General features: G+C 39.3%; 1 protein-coding gene across 2 annotated transcripts in view; it reads left to right on the forward strand.

Annotated features, from left to right (window-relative positions):
• Window positions 1-16,117, forward strand: part of LOC118321822 (adhesion G-protein coupled receptor D2) — a 90,691-nt gene that overhangs the window by 53,004 nt on the left and 21,570 nt on the right. For both annotated transcript variants that reach the window (XM_035653343.1, XM_035653342.1), the window contains exon 23: window positions 852-1,005. In XM_035653343.1, the coding sequence (XP_035509236.1) occupies window positions 852-1,005 (154 nt within the window). The remainder of the gene's footprint in view (window positions 1-851; window positions 1,006-16,117) is intronic.

Consider the following 16,117-nt stretch of genomic DNA (forward strand, 5'->3'; position numbering starts at 1 on the left):
GCAAGACCCAAATAAAAAACAACCCCCCCCCCCCAATACTCCATGCCCCTGACACCACTGAAATATAGATATAAATTGGAAGCGGATTAGTTTTTTTGATCTTAATTCAAGTTTTGACAACGTATAGGAAGCGAGGTGTTGGTTGGAATCAGTCTTGGCGCTAAAACATTTAATTGGACTGGAATTTGATTTTTACAAGTGGACAGTTGAGAGTTGATGCTTCTTTTTTGTCTTTGTCTAGTACAGCAAAAATGGAATAGTTTTGTTGTTTGATAAATAAATTTAAATTAAATACAGTTCATTTCTGTTGCTGGGACCCCTGGTTGGAGTGAGTTAAAATGATGTGTAGCAGTGCAGGTGTTTGTCTCTTTCCACTTTGCATGTGTTTGTCATTTGCGCTGAAGCTGAATTAATTTATTCAGTACTTATTTTGGCAAATAACAAAAGTGAAAAGCCACATTAATCCTTCTAACTAATGATTAGGTTTCTTCAGTGCATAACATATTCTTCTATGCAATACACAATATTGACTATAAACTGTAGATTTTACTTGATTAATTGTGTTTTATGCTAAAATAATTTAAATGTATTTTCGATCACTTATTAAAATATATATTAAAACATATGAATGTAAGTTGAAATAGAATAGAAGAGAAAGTTGTAATTAGGCTGATGAATGTGAATGAAAAATGTGCTAATACTAATTACTAATTTGTATAACCAATGGTGAACTAGGAAAGTATGTTTGCACTTGTCGTTGTTCTCATCAGTCAACAGGAAAGTTGACCAGTGACTGTGTGTTTCCTTACAGTGATCTCCTGCTGCCGACACTGCTTTCTCATTTCTTACAGAACTGTGCCAGTTCCCGACCATCCAGCTCAGTTACCAGCTCTCGCCCTGTCAGTTTCCCACTAGGAACTACCCCAAGCCAAGAAGAGGAGGCCACTCCTACCTACACTTGCAAGACCACCCCAGGCTTGGGGAAGGAGGAAGAGAAGTCCAGAGGTGAGCAGTCAGACCAACTCTAATACAGATATATAGATATACAGATACTCCCTCCACTTTTTACTCTGTGGGGGCAAGATTGTCATTTTGGACCTCTGTTTTCAGTGACTGACAATCATGACTTTTTACAATTACTAAAAATATAATTATAGAAATTACAGTCAACAAACGTCATCAATAAGACTCACACAGAAACAGTGACACCCCCTCTTTTACATTAATATCGTAGATCTTTCACACTGTGGACATTTTGACTCATCAAACACAGATACACAACACAGCAATGTGTGCAGTCCTAAGGAACTGGGAAAGATCCAGAAATGGCATTCTCATTTTAAGGTTGAAGGTGCAAAGGCAAACAATAAAACGCTATCCATAGTATGCAATATTCTACCAAGCTGGTATATAACTACTAGTACTTTAACTCACTTTTCCCACACAGGTTTCTGTGTTATTCAAAGGATTTGAACCAGCTGACTTTGGAACTAAACATAATAGCAAGTCACAAGATTGCTTGCTAAGTTGATTTTGTCTGCCGGCCTTGCTTCTCAAAAGCACCACCAAGCCACTGCTGCTTCAAAAGAACAAGAAAGGCCACCCATTTAGTAATATTTTTTTATTAGAAATCTGAAATCTAAATATATAAGAATTGGTGAAATATTGTGTTAGTTGTGTACCTTTTTTTCTTAATGTTCCCTCTTTGTTGAATAGAGCAGCACCTGTAGCCTTGCTTTTTTGACATTTGAAAAAGTGGTAGTTTTGCCTGTGAAGGATTTAAATTTTCACAGTACAGTTTAGTACATCAAATGCAGCTCAGCCTTTTCTTTAGGAGAGGTCTTGATTCAGCTTAATGGTCATTTTGGAGGCTGTGGTTAGTAGCCAATTGCATTGCATTACACTGAAAGGTGTTTGTAACTGGTGGCCAAAAATATTAGAAACACTGCAGCCTTTAAAATGAGAATAAATTTGGATCAAGCCTTAACTGCGTATTTATATACACTCCCCCACTGTTCCCCCACTGGCGTATCTGCAAGGCATTACTGCAAGGCCCTCTGAAACAGAGAGTAGCGGCTGGCCTGTTGAGTGAAATCAGACATCAGAAATCTCCTGTTAGACTTAAACACTAACCAGACACCCTGGCTTCAATCTGGCTGCCTGACCCATGCTGCACTCAGCAGAGTTAAGAGTCATTTGGTTGTGGAAAAGATTGGAGACACCAGTTTTCAAAGCAGGGAAAGAAAGAGGGAGAGGTCGATCCCTGGTTTCATTCTGTAATTTAAAGCCGGTCTTAGTGTCACTTGTTCTGTTGTGCTCGGTGATTCAGCATTTATAGTGTTAAAGAATTGCAAAAGGGATAATTAAAACTCTAAATAATATTACATGATTGGCAATAACAGAATTGACTGGACAGATAGTGTTTAGGTCAAAAGCTCCTTAGCTGATCCCTGAGATATGCTGTCACCATAATGTTTGAAGCAAAAAAACAGATAATTAAATGTACTATTTTTCAGGCTTTCAAACACATTGTTCTTGTCTTATTTTTGTTATTTTAGTTGCCAATACTTTATTTTTAATGAACAATTTAGTATAATTTAATGCACAGTATCATCACCTGGTAAATACTGTTTGGATCATGGTTTATGACTTGTACAATAATGACATTCACATTTGAATAGTACATGTGGTGTGTGTTATTGCTCCTTGTTGCCGCTCTGTGCACCTCTCACACCGTGATTTACAGCGTTTCCTTTGCAGGTGATTTGCATGGTCCTCGACACTATTACTGTCTCTTTCATTCACTCAGCGCACAGTAGTTAAATCAGTCCCTACGTCGTGCAGTAGTTAAATCAGTCCCTACGTTACATTTACATGACTGAACCTCCAATCCAACCTGACAAATCAAACTCGACAGCAGAAATCATGTTTTTGATGTAACACAATTGCAGAAATAATTGATTGTCAGATAATATTATTCAGCCCATTTGCTGATCCTCCAATCTGCTCCCGACTCAATGCTACAAGATGCAAATGTGATCGGCTCCGTGTGATTGAGTGCTGGGACTGGGTTGGCGGCCGAGTGCTCATACACTACAGACTAAAGCTACTGTATGCGTATTATAATGCAGCAGGGGGCACACATGCAAACATGCACTCTCAATACACTGTAACTAATCATCATGATGAACTCACAGGACTGTAATCTTATACTACATGAGAGGTGATTGAATGTTTACTTTCACATTGGGCTATTTTTTAACCTTATGTGATGCTGTGAAGAAGTTATACAGCAGTTGATGACTTTCTCGTGTTTGATTGAATAAATTATGACTTTGTCATACACTTTTTTTTTTAAATATAAAATTAATCTAGAATTTAGCAAGCAAGTGCTGTACATTAAAATATTTGCCACATCTGTCCTTTTATTTTTTATTATATAGCATTTCTTCATATTTTAAAATAAAAATAAAACTCAAGCCAAACCATCATGCCAGGATGGAAATGAGAATCTTGCTTTTTGGGAAGTGGTTGCTTTATAATGGCAATGGCTTTAATTCAACTGTACGCTCCACATATGGTACAATATGTCTTCTCACTATAAAGCACAAGCAACGAACAAACAGATGGGCCCCATTTTTCCGAACAATAACCACAGCATCTCCTAAGTGATAGTGGTAGCTTGCATGCAAGGTCAACCCCTTCTTGGTAGGGGTATGTGTGTGGGAGGGGGGGTGTTTTACCTTTGATACCTTCATACCGTTTCCATTTTTCTGTTTACTCAAGTTGGTGGGCACAAATGTCCAAGGCAGACAGTGGGTTATGTTGAGGGTACACGGTGAAAAAGGTGAACAAAGTAAAGCACATATTTGCTGTGAGCATAAGAGAAGGACGAGTGCATAATGAAGGAATAAAAGGAATAGGGGGTGAAGTGTGGGGGGCTTTGAATTGAAAGGGGAAGGGTTGTGTGGGTGTTTGTGTATGTGCAAGAGTGTTGCATTCCTGATGAGATGGCCCCACACAATGGCTGAGTTGAAGGTTGCGAGCCCTTTTAAGCAGGAATAATATGCTGGGTCACCAGTGTTACCTCGCGTCATGTTCTTGCTTTGTTAAAGCCTCCTCTTCAACGAGTAAAGATGGCCAAGCACTTATCTTTCTTTTATGGTTTACATTTGAATTCTAAAGGTCATTGCATTTTCCTGTGGGGTCTCTTTTGCTCCAATCTGTTTTTGACTGGACTGTAGGCACTGCTTTTTTAAGAACTGGGGTACGTCATGTTGTTTCCTGTACGGTTTCTGTCGGTGTTTGACGGTACAGTGATGATAACATTTGTCCTTGATGTTGTCTTAATATCATAGTGTTTCTAAATGTAAGGGTCACAATCATGATTTTAGTCACGATTTTATGTGGTGTGATATAATGTTAGGTTTAGCAATAGACAGAGCGATTAATCAGTAGGTTTGTCAGTCTGTCCCCTATTTTATTAACCTGTTATTATGACTATAATGAAGAAAATGTACTGGATTCCGCAGTATCACGCAGTCCTCGCATCAGGCCACAAGTTCATTCTAGCAAACCTGATTTCTGGTGTCATTTCCAGTTTACGTAACCCAACTTGTAGGAACCATATGCCTGCACATTGCTGACATCTGACACCCCTTCCTTTTCCTCTTTTACTAACATGTGTTCCTCAACATCCCTCGCAATTAGGGGCCTTGTAGATAAAGTAGTGTAGCGGTCTATTGCATGCGTCTTCTACAGATTACACACAGATCCTTCGCTGACACCACCATGGGGTTGACTCCTCCTTACTTCCCTCCACCCACACACCATCACTTGTCATGCACGTTTAGCCCAGTTCATTGACACGCAACAGGATCCCCTGCTCCAAAGTACAAAAAAGAAATATTCCCTTGTGTAATGACAGCATGTTTGCATCAATTTCATCTGGGTGCTTGCTGTTGAATCAGTTTCTCCATGTGTATGTCCACTTCCATGGAAGGTCCACTATGAATAGGGCTGTCAAATGTCACAACATTTTCAATAAATTACCTCAACATGAATTTAAATCAAGGGAAAGTGATAATATTAGGATAAATATTGGCACTGTCAGAAGATATTTACCAGTACACACATAATTGGTCAATGAATGCACAGTGTTCATACAGTTGTCACTGTCACTTAACTACATGCCACCTTTACCAGCAGGACAAGACAAGTTATATATATTAGAATACTATGATAACTCAACTAAATTATCCACTATATTTCAGTGTCATTATCAACAGATCACTGTGCTATGTGAAATATTTTTAATATCTAAAGACTGATTTGTTATTGTCTGGAATACAATCTAAAAATTATTGAAATTCTGATACGTTTCAATTAAACATTGCAGTTACTGGGATGTATGAACTATTTTCAATTTAAAAACAGAAGTCAAAAATCAGATGCTACTCAAGTTGGGTAGACTAAGTTTTTCTCCCTAGTTTGATAGTGGTATAAAACTGATTGTGTTTTGTAGTAGTTTCAACTAGTGTAACAGGCAACTGGTATTTGGAGACACCAAACGTACAATAAGAAGAATTAGTTGCTGTGGGAATTGACATCACATTGATAATTACCACAGCAGAATCACAGACACTAGGCGAGGCAAGGTGTGCCTATGCATCTGTGTGACTGCGAGGTATTTGGCCTCTGAGCGGCAGCTTGTGTTCAATGTCTCTCTGATACAAAGTGATGTGTACTAATTCTACATCTGCTCAAACCAAACAGGGCTCAAAAGTTCAGCCAATCCACCCAAAAAATCACTTCCTCACAACTTATCTCACCTTACCCCTCTCTCTCTCTGTCCACAGATTGAATTTGATGCATTTTCTCTGCATCCTTTTTGCACAAATAAGTGGATATGACTTTGATTTTGGGGTTTTGTGTGTGTGTATGTGCTTTAGTGTGGATTGAGATTTGGTTTGTTGCCCTGGCTGTTTGGAGGATATGTGGCCCTGAAATGGGCTCTTGTCATGTGGTCTGAAGCTTTGAGGACTTGATTGTAGCCTCCCAGTGTAAATACCCAAACAAACAGGCAGCGGTCAAAATGTGCTGTCGGTTTGCCATGTATTTACATTCTTCCCTCTCTCTCCCACTTTGTTTCTCTCACTCTCTCTTTTCCTCTTGCATCTGATTTGTTTATTTGTATTTACTCGCTAGCTTCCTTTCGTCTTTCTTTGACTCCCTCTCTTCCTCAGACACACACTCCACTTCCATTGCCTTTATTCTAAGTTTGTGATTGATTTTATATTATTTATTTTTTATTTGTTGTTCCAAGAATCATGGCTGAATTAGGAAAAAAGACTTTGTGACAGGAATTAAGACTTAAATTGTCAGTTAAAGCACTTCTACCATTTCTCACTGTTGTGTGAAAAATCTCAAAAACATTCTTACATCATTTGAAACACTTAAAGAACTGCATTCTGGCATTTCATATTCATCACACCCAATGAAACAAATCCAGAGATGAAATATTGAGCCCATTTGTTTGTTCTTAAGTGGCTTTAAGCGCAACTGTTTATGCATATTCGCCCAGCCGCTACAAAGCGCACCAGGCTTCTCGAATTTGTTTTCCGCAGCTGTTCTGCATAACAACGCCATGCTATCACGCACAAGCGAAAGTCTGGTGAAGGGAATCTATTCATAATTCAAAGAAACAACAAGGCACAAGCTGTGGCGTTGTCAGATATAACAAATTGAGGAGGAAAAGAGTTGAATTTGTATCTGCTTACAGAGGTTGACTGCATTATACATACTGCAGGTGCCGCTGAGTGCGTGGTAATAGGATATATGATGGATGGCCAAACCGCATGGGCTCCCATTCCTCTGGGTTATTCATCTATTTATCTACTTATTTATTTATTCCTTCACCCAGAGAGACCCTTACAAGCTCGGATTTGCCTAAGGTGCAGTAGTACCTAAAAGAGCAGTGGCCAGTATGGAAATGGATTCAAGCTCTCCGAGGTCTGTAAGTCCTCTGTTGTGCATGCGTCAGGTGCATTGATGTCTGTGCTGATGTTCATTGGTGGTGTTGGTGGTTTAAGGAGCCTGCAGTTTGTTGAATTTTGATAGTTCATCTTTCAACTAAACCAAAGACGAAACCATGACACATTTTTTCCGTAGGAGCTTCTTTAAAACCACAAATGAAACTTTGAACATGCATGAAAACTTGTCAAGTTTAATTTTAACACAATTTTTTTTGCTTTTGTCTCTTGAAGGACTGTTATTGGTACTGTTTCCAGGGAACAGTTAAGACCCCATCCTGAACCACATGTAACCCTGTCTGGTATGACTGAATCCCACCATCAAATTTTCCTGCCTGTTTACTGTCTAAATTTAAAGAAAAATCCCAAACTTTAAATAAAGACCCACCTTATAAAAGAAATAAAAGACAGCATTGTCACTGAATTAAAACCAAACAAGATTAAATCTAACTTTGGCACTTTAAAAAAAAAAGAAAGATATATTTTAAGAATAGTGGATGCCCTGGGGCAGGTCACCTCCCTTGGGCCAACCTGTCTCACAGTTTACCATCCCACCCATTAACCCCCTCTTCAGCAAAGATGGGACACCACACTCATTAGTAAATATGTGTTGTGTAAAGCTGGACTACACAATATTTTTTATAAAAATTAATCAACCTAATTTTATCCTTCCTTCCTTCTCGTCTCATGTTCACTGGGTATTTTCATACACACACACCTTTTTTCTGCAAGTGTCTTAACACAGTACTAAAGCATTCACCACTACTACCAGCGTGCAGCTGCCAACAGCACCTCTAAACCAATATCAGCACCTCCACCCCCCTCCCCCCAGAACATTTTTCCATCGTCCTCATCTCAACAACCCATGGCAACGACATAGCTGGCAGCTTACGACGAAGCAAAGTGGGGAAGAGGAAGGGGGTAAGGGGGGGAGTCAGGCCGTAGATCAGGCCAGGGAGGATGGCGGCGCGACCAGGAGGTGACAGGGGAATAACATCCCTTTCTCCTCAATCGACAGGGACCATAACTCCTGCCTCTCCAGGGACAGATTGAGAAAGGCAATAGCCCAAGGGGCTGTGAAGCACGGATGCTTAGGAGAATTGAAAGTTAAAAGAAAAACGCAGTTTGCCGAGCCACTGCCACTGATTCAGCCGACAGCACAGCTCTTTGCGACTGGAATTTTCTTATTTCTTGTAAGTCTTTTTTTTTTCTTTTTTTTTCTAAAGACGATAATAAAAAAGGCCCAAGTGACATACTGTCCATATATATTATCAAACAATAAATCCCCAGTGGTTGTCTTGTAGTACGTTCCCTGTTTTAGGAGAGTTTTTTGCACTTATTGAAGTTGGTGGGAGAATTTGCACATCCCTCTTTCTCAGTCACCTGAGGTGTTAGCCTCATTTGGCCCAGAGTAAACAGTACTTTAGTGGGAGAGGTTGAAATTAAATGAAATAAAAAATTTTACTATAGAGATTAACTTTGTCCTTTGACTTCATTGCCACTGGGTGTGATAAACTGGTACAATTGCACAATGTTTCCACACAGACAATAATAGAATTTATTCTAGTGTTACACATTGGGTGCGACCATCCTGATGTGGGTGGGCTGGGCCATGAATGTTCCACGGACAGTATTTAAATTTTAAGAGTGCATTACCACCTTTGACAGTCTGCAACATGTCATATTACTTACTTTACGATGTCTGAAAAAAAGATACTCATTCATTAAAGTAAAGTAAACTAATTTCGGATACAGTCCCATCAGAGCTGTGAAGCTATAAGGACACTTTAAAGGTCTAGTGTGTTACATTAAGGAGGATCTGTTTGCAGAAATGGAATTTAATATACATAGCTATATGTGTATAATCTCCTGAAAATAAGACTTGTTACGTTTTTGTTTTGTTGTTAGTATGAGGTATGAGGAGACTCTGCAGGCCGCCTTCATCAAACACTGACTTTTAAATAGGTACATTCATTTTTTTCCCCACACTTTTCACAGCCATCGTAGTTTCTCCTTGGAAGGGAGGCGGGTGAAGTGAGGGTGTTGCAATCTGTACCACTAGATACCACTAAATCCTACACACTAGTTCCTTAACTGACTTGAGAAGTCTCAGTGATAAATCCTCCTGGGGAGCCTTTTACCCAGAATGCAGGTGTATTTCTACAGTGCTTTTGTAATGTAACACAGCTTTCTGTTTGGTTTGCCTTATAACCACAAATGCAAAAGGAAATAGATATAGATGATTGGAATTTGAGTATTGTTTTTGGTGGAGTGTTGAGGAGTGTGCTGCAGAATACCTTATATGTGACCGGTGAGTTACAGTACATGTAATGGTTTAATAATAGTATAACATTGCAAATCACACTGTTTAACTGCTTTGTGATTATACAGTGAGTGCTGTGTCAGCAAAGAAATCACAGCTCCTCCTCTCTCTCTCTCTCTCTCTCTCTCTCTCTCTGTTTCATCTTTTTTGTTTCAAACTCTTCATCACACTCTTTATGTCCCCTCACTGTCTGTTGTTTCACTCTTTCTGCTCCTAACAATGCTCTCCTCTCTCAGCTTTAGTTTCACTCTTCTTTCTCTTTCCTTTCTTTCTCTCTCTCCCTCCTTGTCTTTTTCCATACGCTCTGTCACTTCTTTCCACTCCTCCACAGCCACATTCCCCTGCTCGGAGTGGGTGGGAGGAGCGGGGAGCAGCTTTTATAGCCTGATCAATTTTACAGTGGCTTATTGAATAGCTTTTAATGCCCTTCTTTATTTTCAGTTGTAACCCACAGAGTGTCGGGCGCTCCAGGGCTGATGTGATGGCTCGCTAGAGAGAGAGACAATAAATTTTAATACATCGTCTCTGGAAAATTACACATGTTTAATCATTGATTTTTATTGGCTCATCATGATAACATTATCCCAGTGGGTGAGTGTGGGCAAAAGAGCGGCTCATAAAAGAAAAGAGGTTGAATTAGTTATGGCATTTTAAAGAGTGAAGTTGACAAAATGAAATAATGGCATAACCAACTTCCAATGTGTAATATACATTGTATTGATTGGCACTGTAACTGTTATATACATGGACTATTTGATGCAGTAACCATTTAAACAAGTGGAACAACCTTGTCTGTTGAGACAAAAGATAGTATTAAATAGCATGACTGTATGCTTTAATGGCCAGGAAAGGAAAAAGACTTTGTTATATTATGTGTATGATGCACAGACAAAATGATCATTTGTACGATTTTCTAATGGGATTATATGGTAAATCTGTCATTTTTTTAAAGGATTTTGAAACATGATTTTGTCTTTAATATCTGGGGATATCTAGATCCTTCTCTACTTTCCTGAAGTTGAAATAAATGTAAGCAAAAATAACTTTTGAACATTGTTTCCTTCTCCAGTTGCAAGAGATCCTTGAAATGACATTCAATTACAGCAAAGATGGCAGAGTTGATTAGAAAGGTTTTTTTTTTGGAAAGCCTTTCCTTTTGTTATCAGCCTTTCCAAAACCTGAACTACTAGGTTTATGCATTTTAATGCATTAATATACAAATAAATGTAGAATGCATTTCCTCCAATGCACTTGCTGTCTTGTTACACACATTCTTAATCCCTTAAGAATTTTTTTTTGCTTTTTCTTCTCTTCCTTCTCTTTCCCATGTTTTTCCATTTTGCTCTGTTTTGCTATGTTTTAAATGTCTTTGGTATTTAATGTAATAAAAAAACATATACACAAATACGAACAATAATACAGAGTTTTACTTTTGGCTTATAAATTAAAATAAACAAGAAACATTGAAATTCAGTTTGATTTAATTAAGGGAATGCATGTTATTTGTTTGTATTACACAACACTTTGGAAACATTGTACTATTTAGGAAACACTACTATTTTTCATATAGTTTGGTCTACTTTACTGTCTGTCACATCCACTGTGATTCCACGTCAACAACTGGAGTGCAAGAAAGGTGAAATTTGAATGTGTGTGCAACAAGATTTATCGTCTGCATATAAAAAAATATCAGGGTCATTAAGTCCAACTCTACTGCCATCAAACTGATGAAAGCTGGCGAACACAGAGACTTCATAATGCCTAGTGTGTGTGCCAGTGTGTGTGTGTGTATGTGTGCCAATGTGTGTGTAGAAGGGATGTGATAAGGTAGATTGACTACTAATATAAACGGTAGAGGTGTCTACTGACATCCTTAGAGCAGTGCCCTTTGTGTCCCTGCTTGGCAACCCCTACTGTTGTTGCTGTACATCTGTCTGTCTCTCTCTCTCTCTCTCTCTCTCTCTCTCTCCCCCCCAACTGGTCAAGGCAGATGACCACCCCACAACCACGCTAGAGCCGAAGGGTCTGTTCCCTACGGTTTCTGCCCTCTTAAGAAAGGCGTTTTTCCTTGCCCCCCAATCCACCAAGTTGCTTGTTCGATGGTGTAACTGTTGGGGTCTCCTGTACGAACTGCTTCATAAGGAGTTCGTCTGACCGCTGCTCTATTTGAAAGCTGTAGCTGAGATAACTTCTGTTATGAATTACAGGCGCTATACCCAATAAACTGTGAAATTCGAATTGAATTCTCTCCTTGTGTGTGTGTGTGTGTGTCAGAGAGGGTATGAGAAAAGGGGGGGGGGGTATGTGTTATTCTTCTTTTCTTTTTCTTCTTCTTCTTCTTCTGTGTTTTTGTATGTTTGTGGATACTGTATTCAAGCTTGTCAGTGTGTGTGTGTTTGTGAAGGTCTGTGAGTGTATGACAATTAGTTAGGATAAGTGACGGAGCAAACAGGGGACTTTGTGTGTATACACAAATTTCTCTCTCTCTCTTACTTACACACACACCACACATATAGCACACACACACACAGACACACTGGGGCAGGTTAGCCCTCCTCTACACCGGCACCTGCTCCGCTGAAGGTGAAAGAAGTGCTCACTTGAGCTCATTGAAAAGTAGATGTGACAGTAAATTTTTCAGGCCCTTGTGAGATGGGAGATCTTGTTATAGCAGTCAGGATGGGGGTCAGGGCAGTGGCTGCTTGATGATTGAGGAAAAGAGAAGTAAATTCATTCTGCTTCGGGCACTTTGTCAAGTGCCAGTAGCTTACTGTTGAGAGCCACTCACCCATCACCGTGTTACGGCCCCAGAGGTCACCTCCACCGCCATAAATCTGCCTCGCCTGCTAAACCTACTGCCTTCCCTCGGCTGAGCACGAGCAGGGAGAGAGGCTGCAGCTGCTGCTGCTGCTTCTCATAGTCACTCAAATGAAAAAAGACAGAGGGGAGAATATAGATTCTGTTTTTGATGCTGCTGATGGTGTAATAGCAAGACACTAGGTGTGCTGTGCCGCAGGGGGGATATGTATGTTTGGACTAATGGTTCTGTGAGGATGGATGGACTATGGATATATATTTGTAGGGAGGGGCTTTTTGTCTTTGTTATAATAGAGGCTTGCATGTGTTTACATATTAATTTTGTTACTTGGAGTCAGACAGTGTGTGTGTTGTTTTTTTTGCCCACCTAAAAATGATGATGATTTAAATGAATGAATTTATCGTACAAGAGTGGGCAGGGGAAGTCTACATACTATTGGAGTGCTAAATCTAAATATTGAAAACTTAAATAGTACAGTTTGTTTCTCCTATACTATTGCCTGTTGCTTCTGTACATTCTCATATTTGTTGAAGTACTACACATAGAACTATACTGTCCTGTATCATACAGTTACATCCAAGCAAATAGCAGCCCTAAAGCAAGACAAATAAAACTGTCAATTTTGAAATATTACAATGTTCTGTGTTAGCAGCAGGACACTCAAATCACTGCTAAATTAAATGAAGTCAGTCATGATCATAATTAATATTAACATTCTCTTAATGTTTGTTTCCAAAAAACATGCAGTTACACATAATAAAAGAAATATGTTCATTGTTGTAACAAACTTTGAACTTTAGGCCATATCATGTGATTTTTTTAAAATGCGCTGATTTCATTTTGTCCACCAACACCGGTTGATGTTGAGCCATATTTTTGGATTAAATTTAAGATTGGTGGTTAGAAGATTCCTTCAGCTGTTTTGTCTTGTTTGTGTGTGTGTGTGTGTGTTTGTTTGTTAGCACTGCCAGCATACTCTCTAGACTTCATCAGAAGTTGTTCCAAGATACAAAGGAATCAAAAATCTACTTTGTATACTTAATGAGGACCAAAAAAGTCTCATAATAAAATCTAATCTATGGTAGAAGTTTTTTAAAACAATAGTGCTCATTATAGAGAGTTCCCCCCACAAAAAGGTTCCTAAAGGTTCAGTGAAATTCTGTCACTTTTCAGAGTGTGAGTAGGACTTCAGTTTCTGTGCTTAGCCTCATATTCTTTCATAGGGTCACAGCAAAACAGACAGCAACCATACACAAAACCAAAGGGGATCCTGTTCTGCCTTTTTCTAAATTGATAATTGGTATATCATGAAATTATTGATATCTTTTTCCATATGCTAACATTTTTCTAGGATGGTGGTAGAGGACTTAAGTCGGAAGAAGGAAAAATGATCTGGATATGGTGTGTGTGTGTGGTGTGTGTTTATATGTGCGTGTGAGCGTGTTGTTTTTTGTACACATGCTTGTCCACATTTCTACAGAATGTGAGTGATACACTTCTTTCTGAAGTGTGTCATCGTGCACCATAATTACACCTGCCCTGACTGTGTGAGCATATGTATTCGACTACCCATGTGTACGTGTGTGTGTGTGAGAGTGTGTATGTGTGCACACGCCTTTCAAGCTTGTAGTATGAACGCCAGCCTGCTTTCAATATAGTCTCTTATTAGGTGGTGATTATCTTGCCTGCATCTGGCTTCTTTCAGCCTTTGACTGGGAGTTGGAGAGGCCAGGGGCACCCTGGGAAGAAAGGAGTGAAAACTTCCTGAACCTAGCATTCACCGCCCCAATCCTCAACTCCAGTGTACCCCTCAACCTCTCAAGGAACCACCTTGTATTTACAACAGTGTTTTTTCTATAAACAATAGGAAAACAAATCTATATTGGGTGGAGAAATGTGTAGGTGGTGCTCAAACTCTTTCCATACAGAATGGATGAAAGGATGCTTTATGTAGGGTAGGGCTGTCCAGACTTTTCCAAGTCGACTAGTGGTTGTTCATTTAAGCCAATAGTTTGTTGGTCGTTGAATATTAATGATATTAATTTTACTCTATAAATATGTTTTTTTAAATACAGCTGTGAAATGATTCTCTATTTGTCAGAACAGCAAGGATTTGGTTAATTTATTAACATCACACAAGTCTCACACACGGAATAAACTTCCAACTACACAAAAACAAATACTTAAAAATCAACTTGCTACAAACTCAGCTTGTGTTCTGTCACAGCCGTGGTCACTGGGAGGCTAGTACCATGGAGAGAGAAAAGGTTTCGTGTTGCAACAATCACCTGATACTCTGTTTGAAGCTGCTACGTTGACTGAGACTATTCTCGTCGACTAACAGTTTGCTCAGCTATTAGGGGACAGCCCTAATCTAGACCAATAAAGGTACTGTGGAAGTTCCCTTCCAATTAAGTTGTATGTTATACAAAATGTTAATGAAAGTTACAGGCTAGATTAAAAGCAGACCTGGCTCAAACTGATGACCAGACAGACAACCTCTGTTATTTAGGGACATAGTCTGTCTTGTAAATTATTGTTTATCCAGGGGTTTCTGTTGCCTGTGACTGAAAGACGGAGAGTCAAACATTTCATCGACCTCATATCCAGCCACAAGCGTCATTAGTTCTCTGCCTGCTGTCCACGACTCATATCCATTTTTGTTTGCTGCTAAATATAGGCATTTCCATCTTCCAAGCTAGCTTCTTGCTTGGTGATATGCATGATTACTTATTTTTTAGGGGGCATAACTAATATTATTACTGATTTTTTTATAGTAATTAGTTACACTACTTGTTACTGGTAAAAAAGTAATATTATTAATAGTAATGCGTTACTGCCCAACACTGCTCATCTGGTAAAGGTAGCAACCATGGGTTCAAGTCTGATCTCTGGCCCTTTCCCTCTTGCTCTCCCCCTTTCATGTCTATTTTGAGCTGAAGGCAAAAACAGCCCCCCAAAAAATTATATATTTTTAAAAATGCTATAAAATTGTTTCAAAGATAAACTGGATGATACCACAGCACAGTAGTATTTAAGCAACCATCTTAGAGAGTGGCTTCATTTGGTTGCGTCATTGTATTTAAATAGTCAGGAGGTCGACCACAAGCTAGTGGGAAAGTACATTAATATGCCTTTCCTGCCTGTTTTTAGGTGAAAAGGTCAACCCAAATACTCTCAAGAAATAAAATGTAAAAAGAGAAAAAAATGACCCTAGCCTAGCCTCCAAAAACACAGTTGATAAGCACTACTTTTGCCGTTATTACTCACATATATACACAATTTCCTGTTCCCTTACTCTTACTCCTATCACTAATAAACTGACATAGCATGATCTAAAAAAAAACCCTCTGTGAAGCAGAAAAGGGACAAGGATAATAAGACAAAAACAGAAGCAAAAGAAGAAGAAATAGATAGTAGACAGGGAGAAAACAGTGTGGCAGGATCCCGAGGGCCTGGCTGGGGACTTTGTAAGAGCCCATACATCAGCTGTCACCCGATGGGCTTCCAAAGAGCCACAGCAGAGAAACACAATAGACTGGACAGATGGTCCCAAACAAACTGCAGCGGGTTTGATGCTATTAAAAGCTGTTTACCTCATGCCAGACGCCAGCAAGTGTGGTGGATGCATTGTATGATCATTTCGGAATGACTGAATGTGTGTGTACGTGAGTTTGACTACCAGCCCCTGGTGTTTCAATAAACCCTCTGGTGTGTTTTTAGCTACCAAATGACCATTCCTAGCTTGAGTAAGATGTGTATGAGTGTGTGTGTGTGTGTGTGTGTGTTGTTTTCTCATAATTAAGATACAATCAAAGACAACACGTGATGGCCAAACACAAGTAGTATGATGATTGATTTGCACACAGTGGATGCCAGCCAACTCTGCAGGCCATGACAAACTTTTGGCTGATAACCAATAACCAGACAAATATTAAACAGACC

This window comes from Morone saxatilis, unplaced genomic scaffold, assembly GCF_004916995.1.
Source record: "Morone saxatilis isolate NCDOM2014 unplaced genomic scaffold, NCSU_SB_2.0 Contig12, whole genome shotgun sequence".
Taxonomy (NCBI): domain Eukaryota; kingdom Metazoa; phylum Chordata; class Actinopteri; family Moronidae; genus Morone; species Morone saxatilis.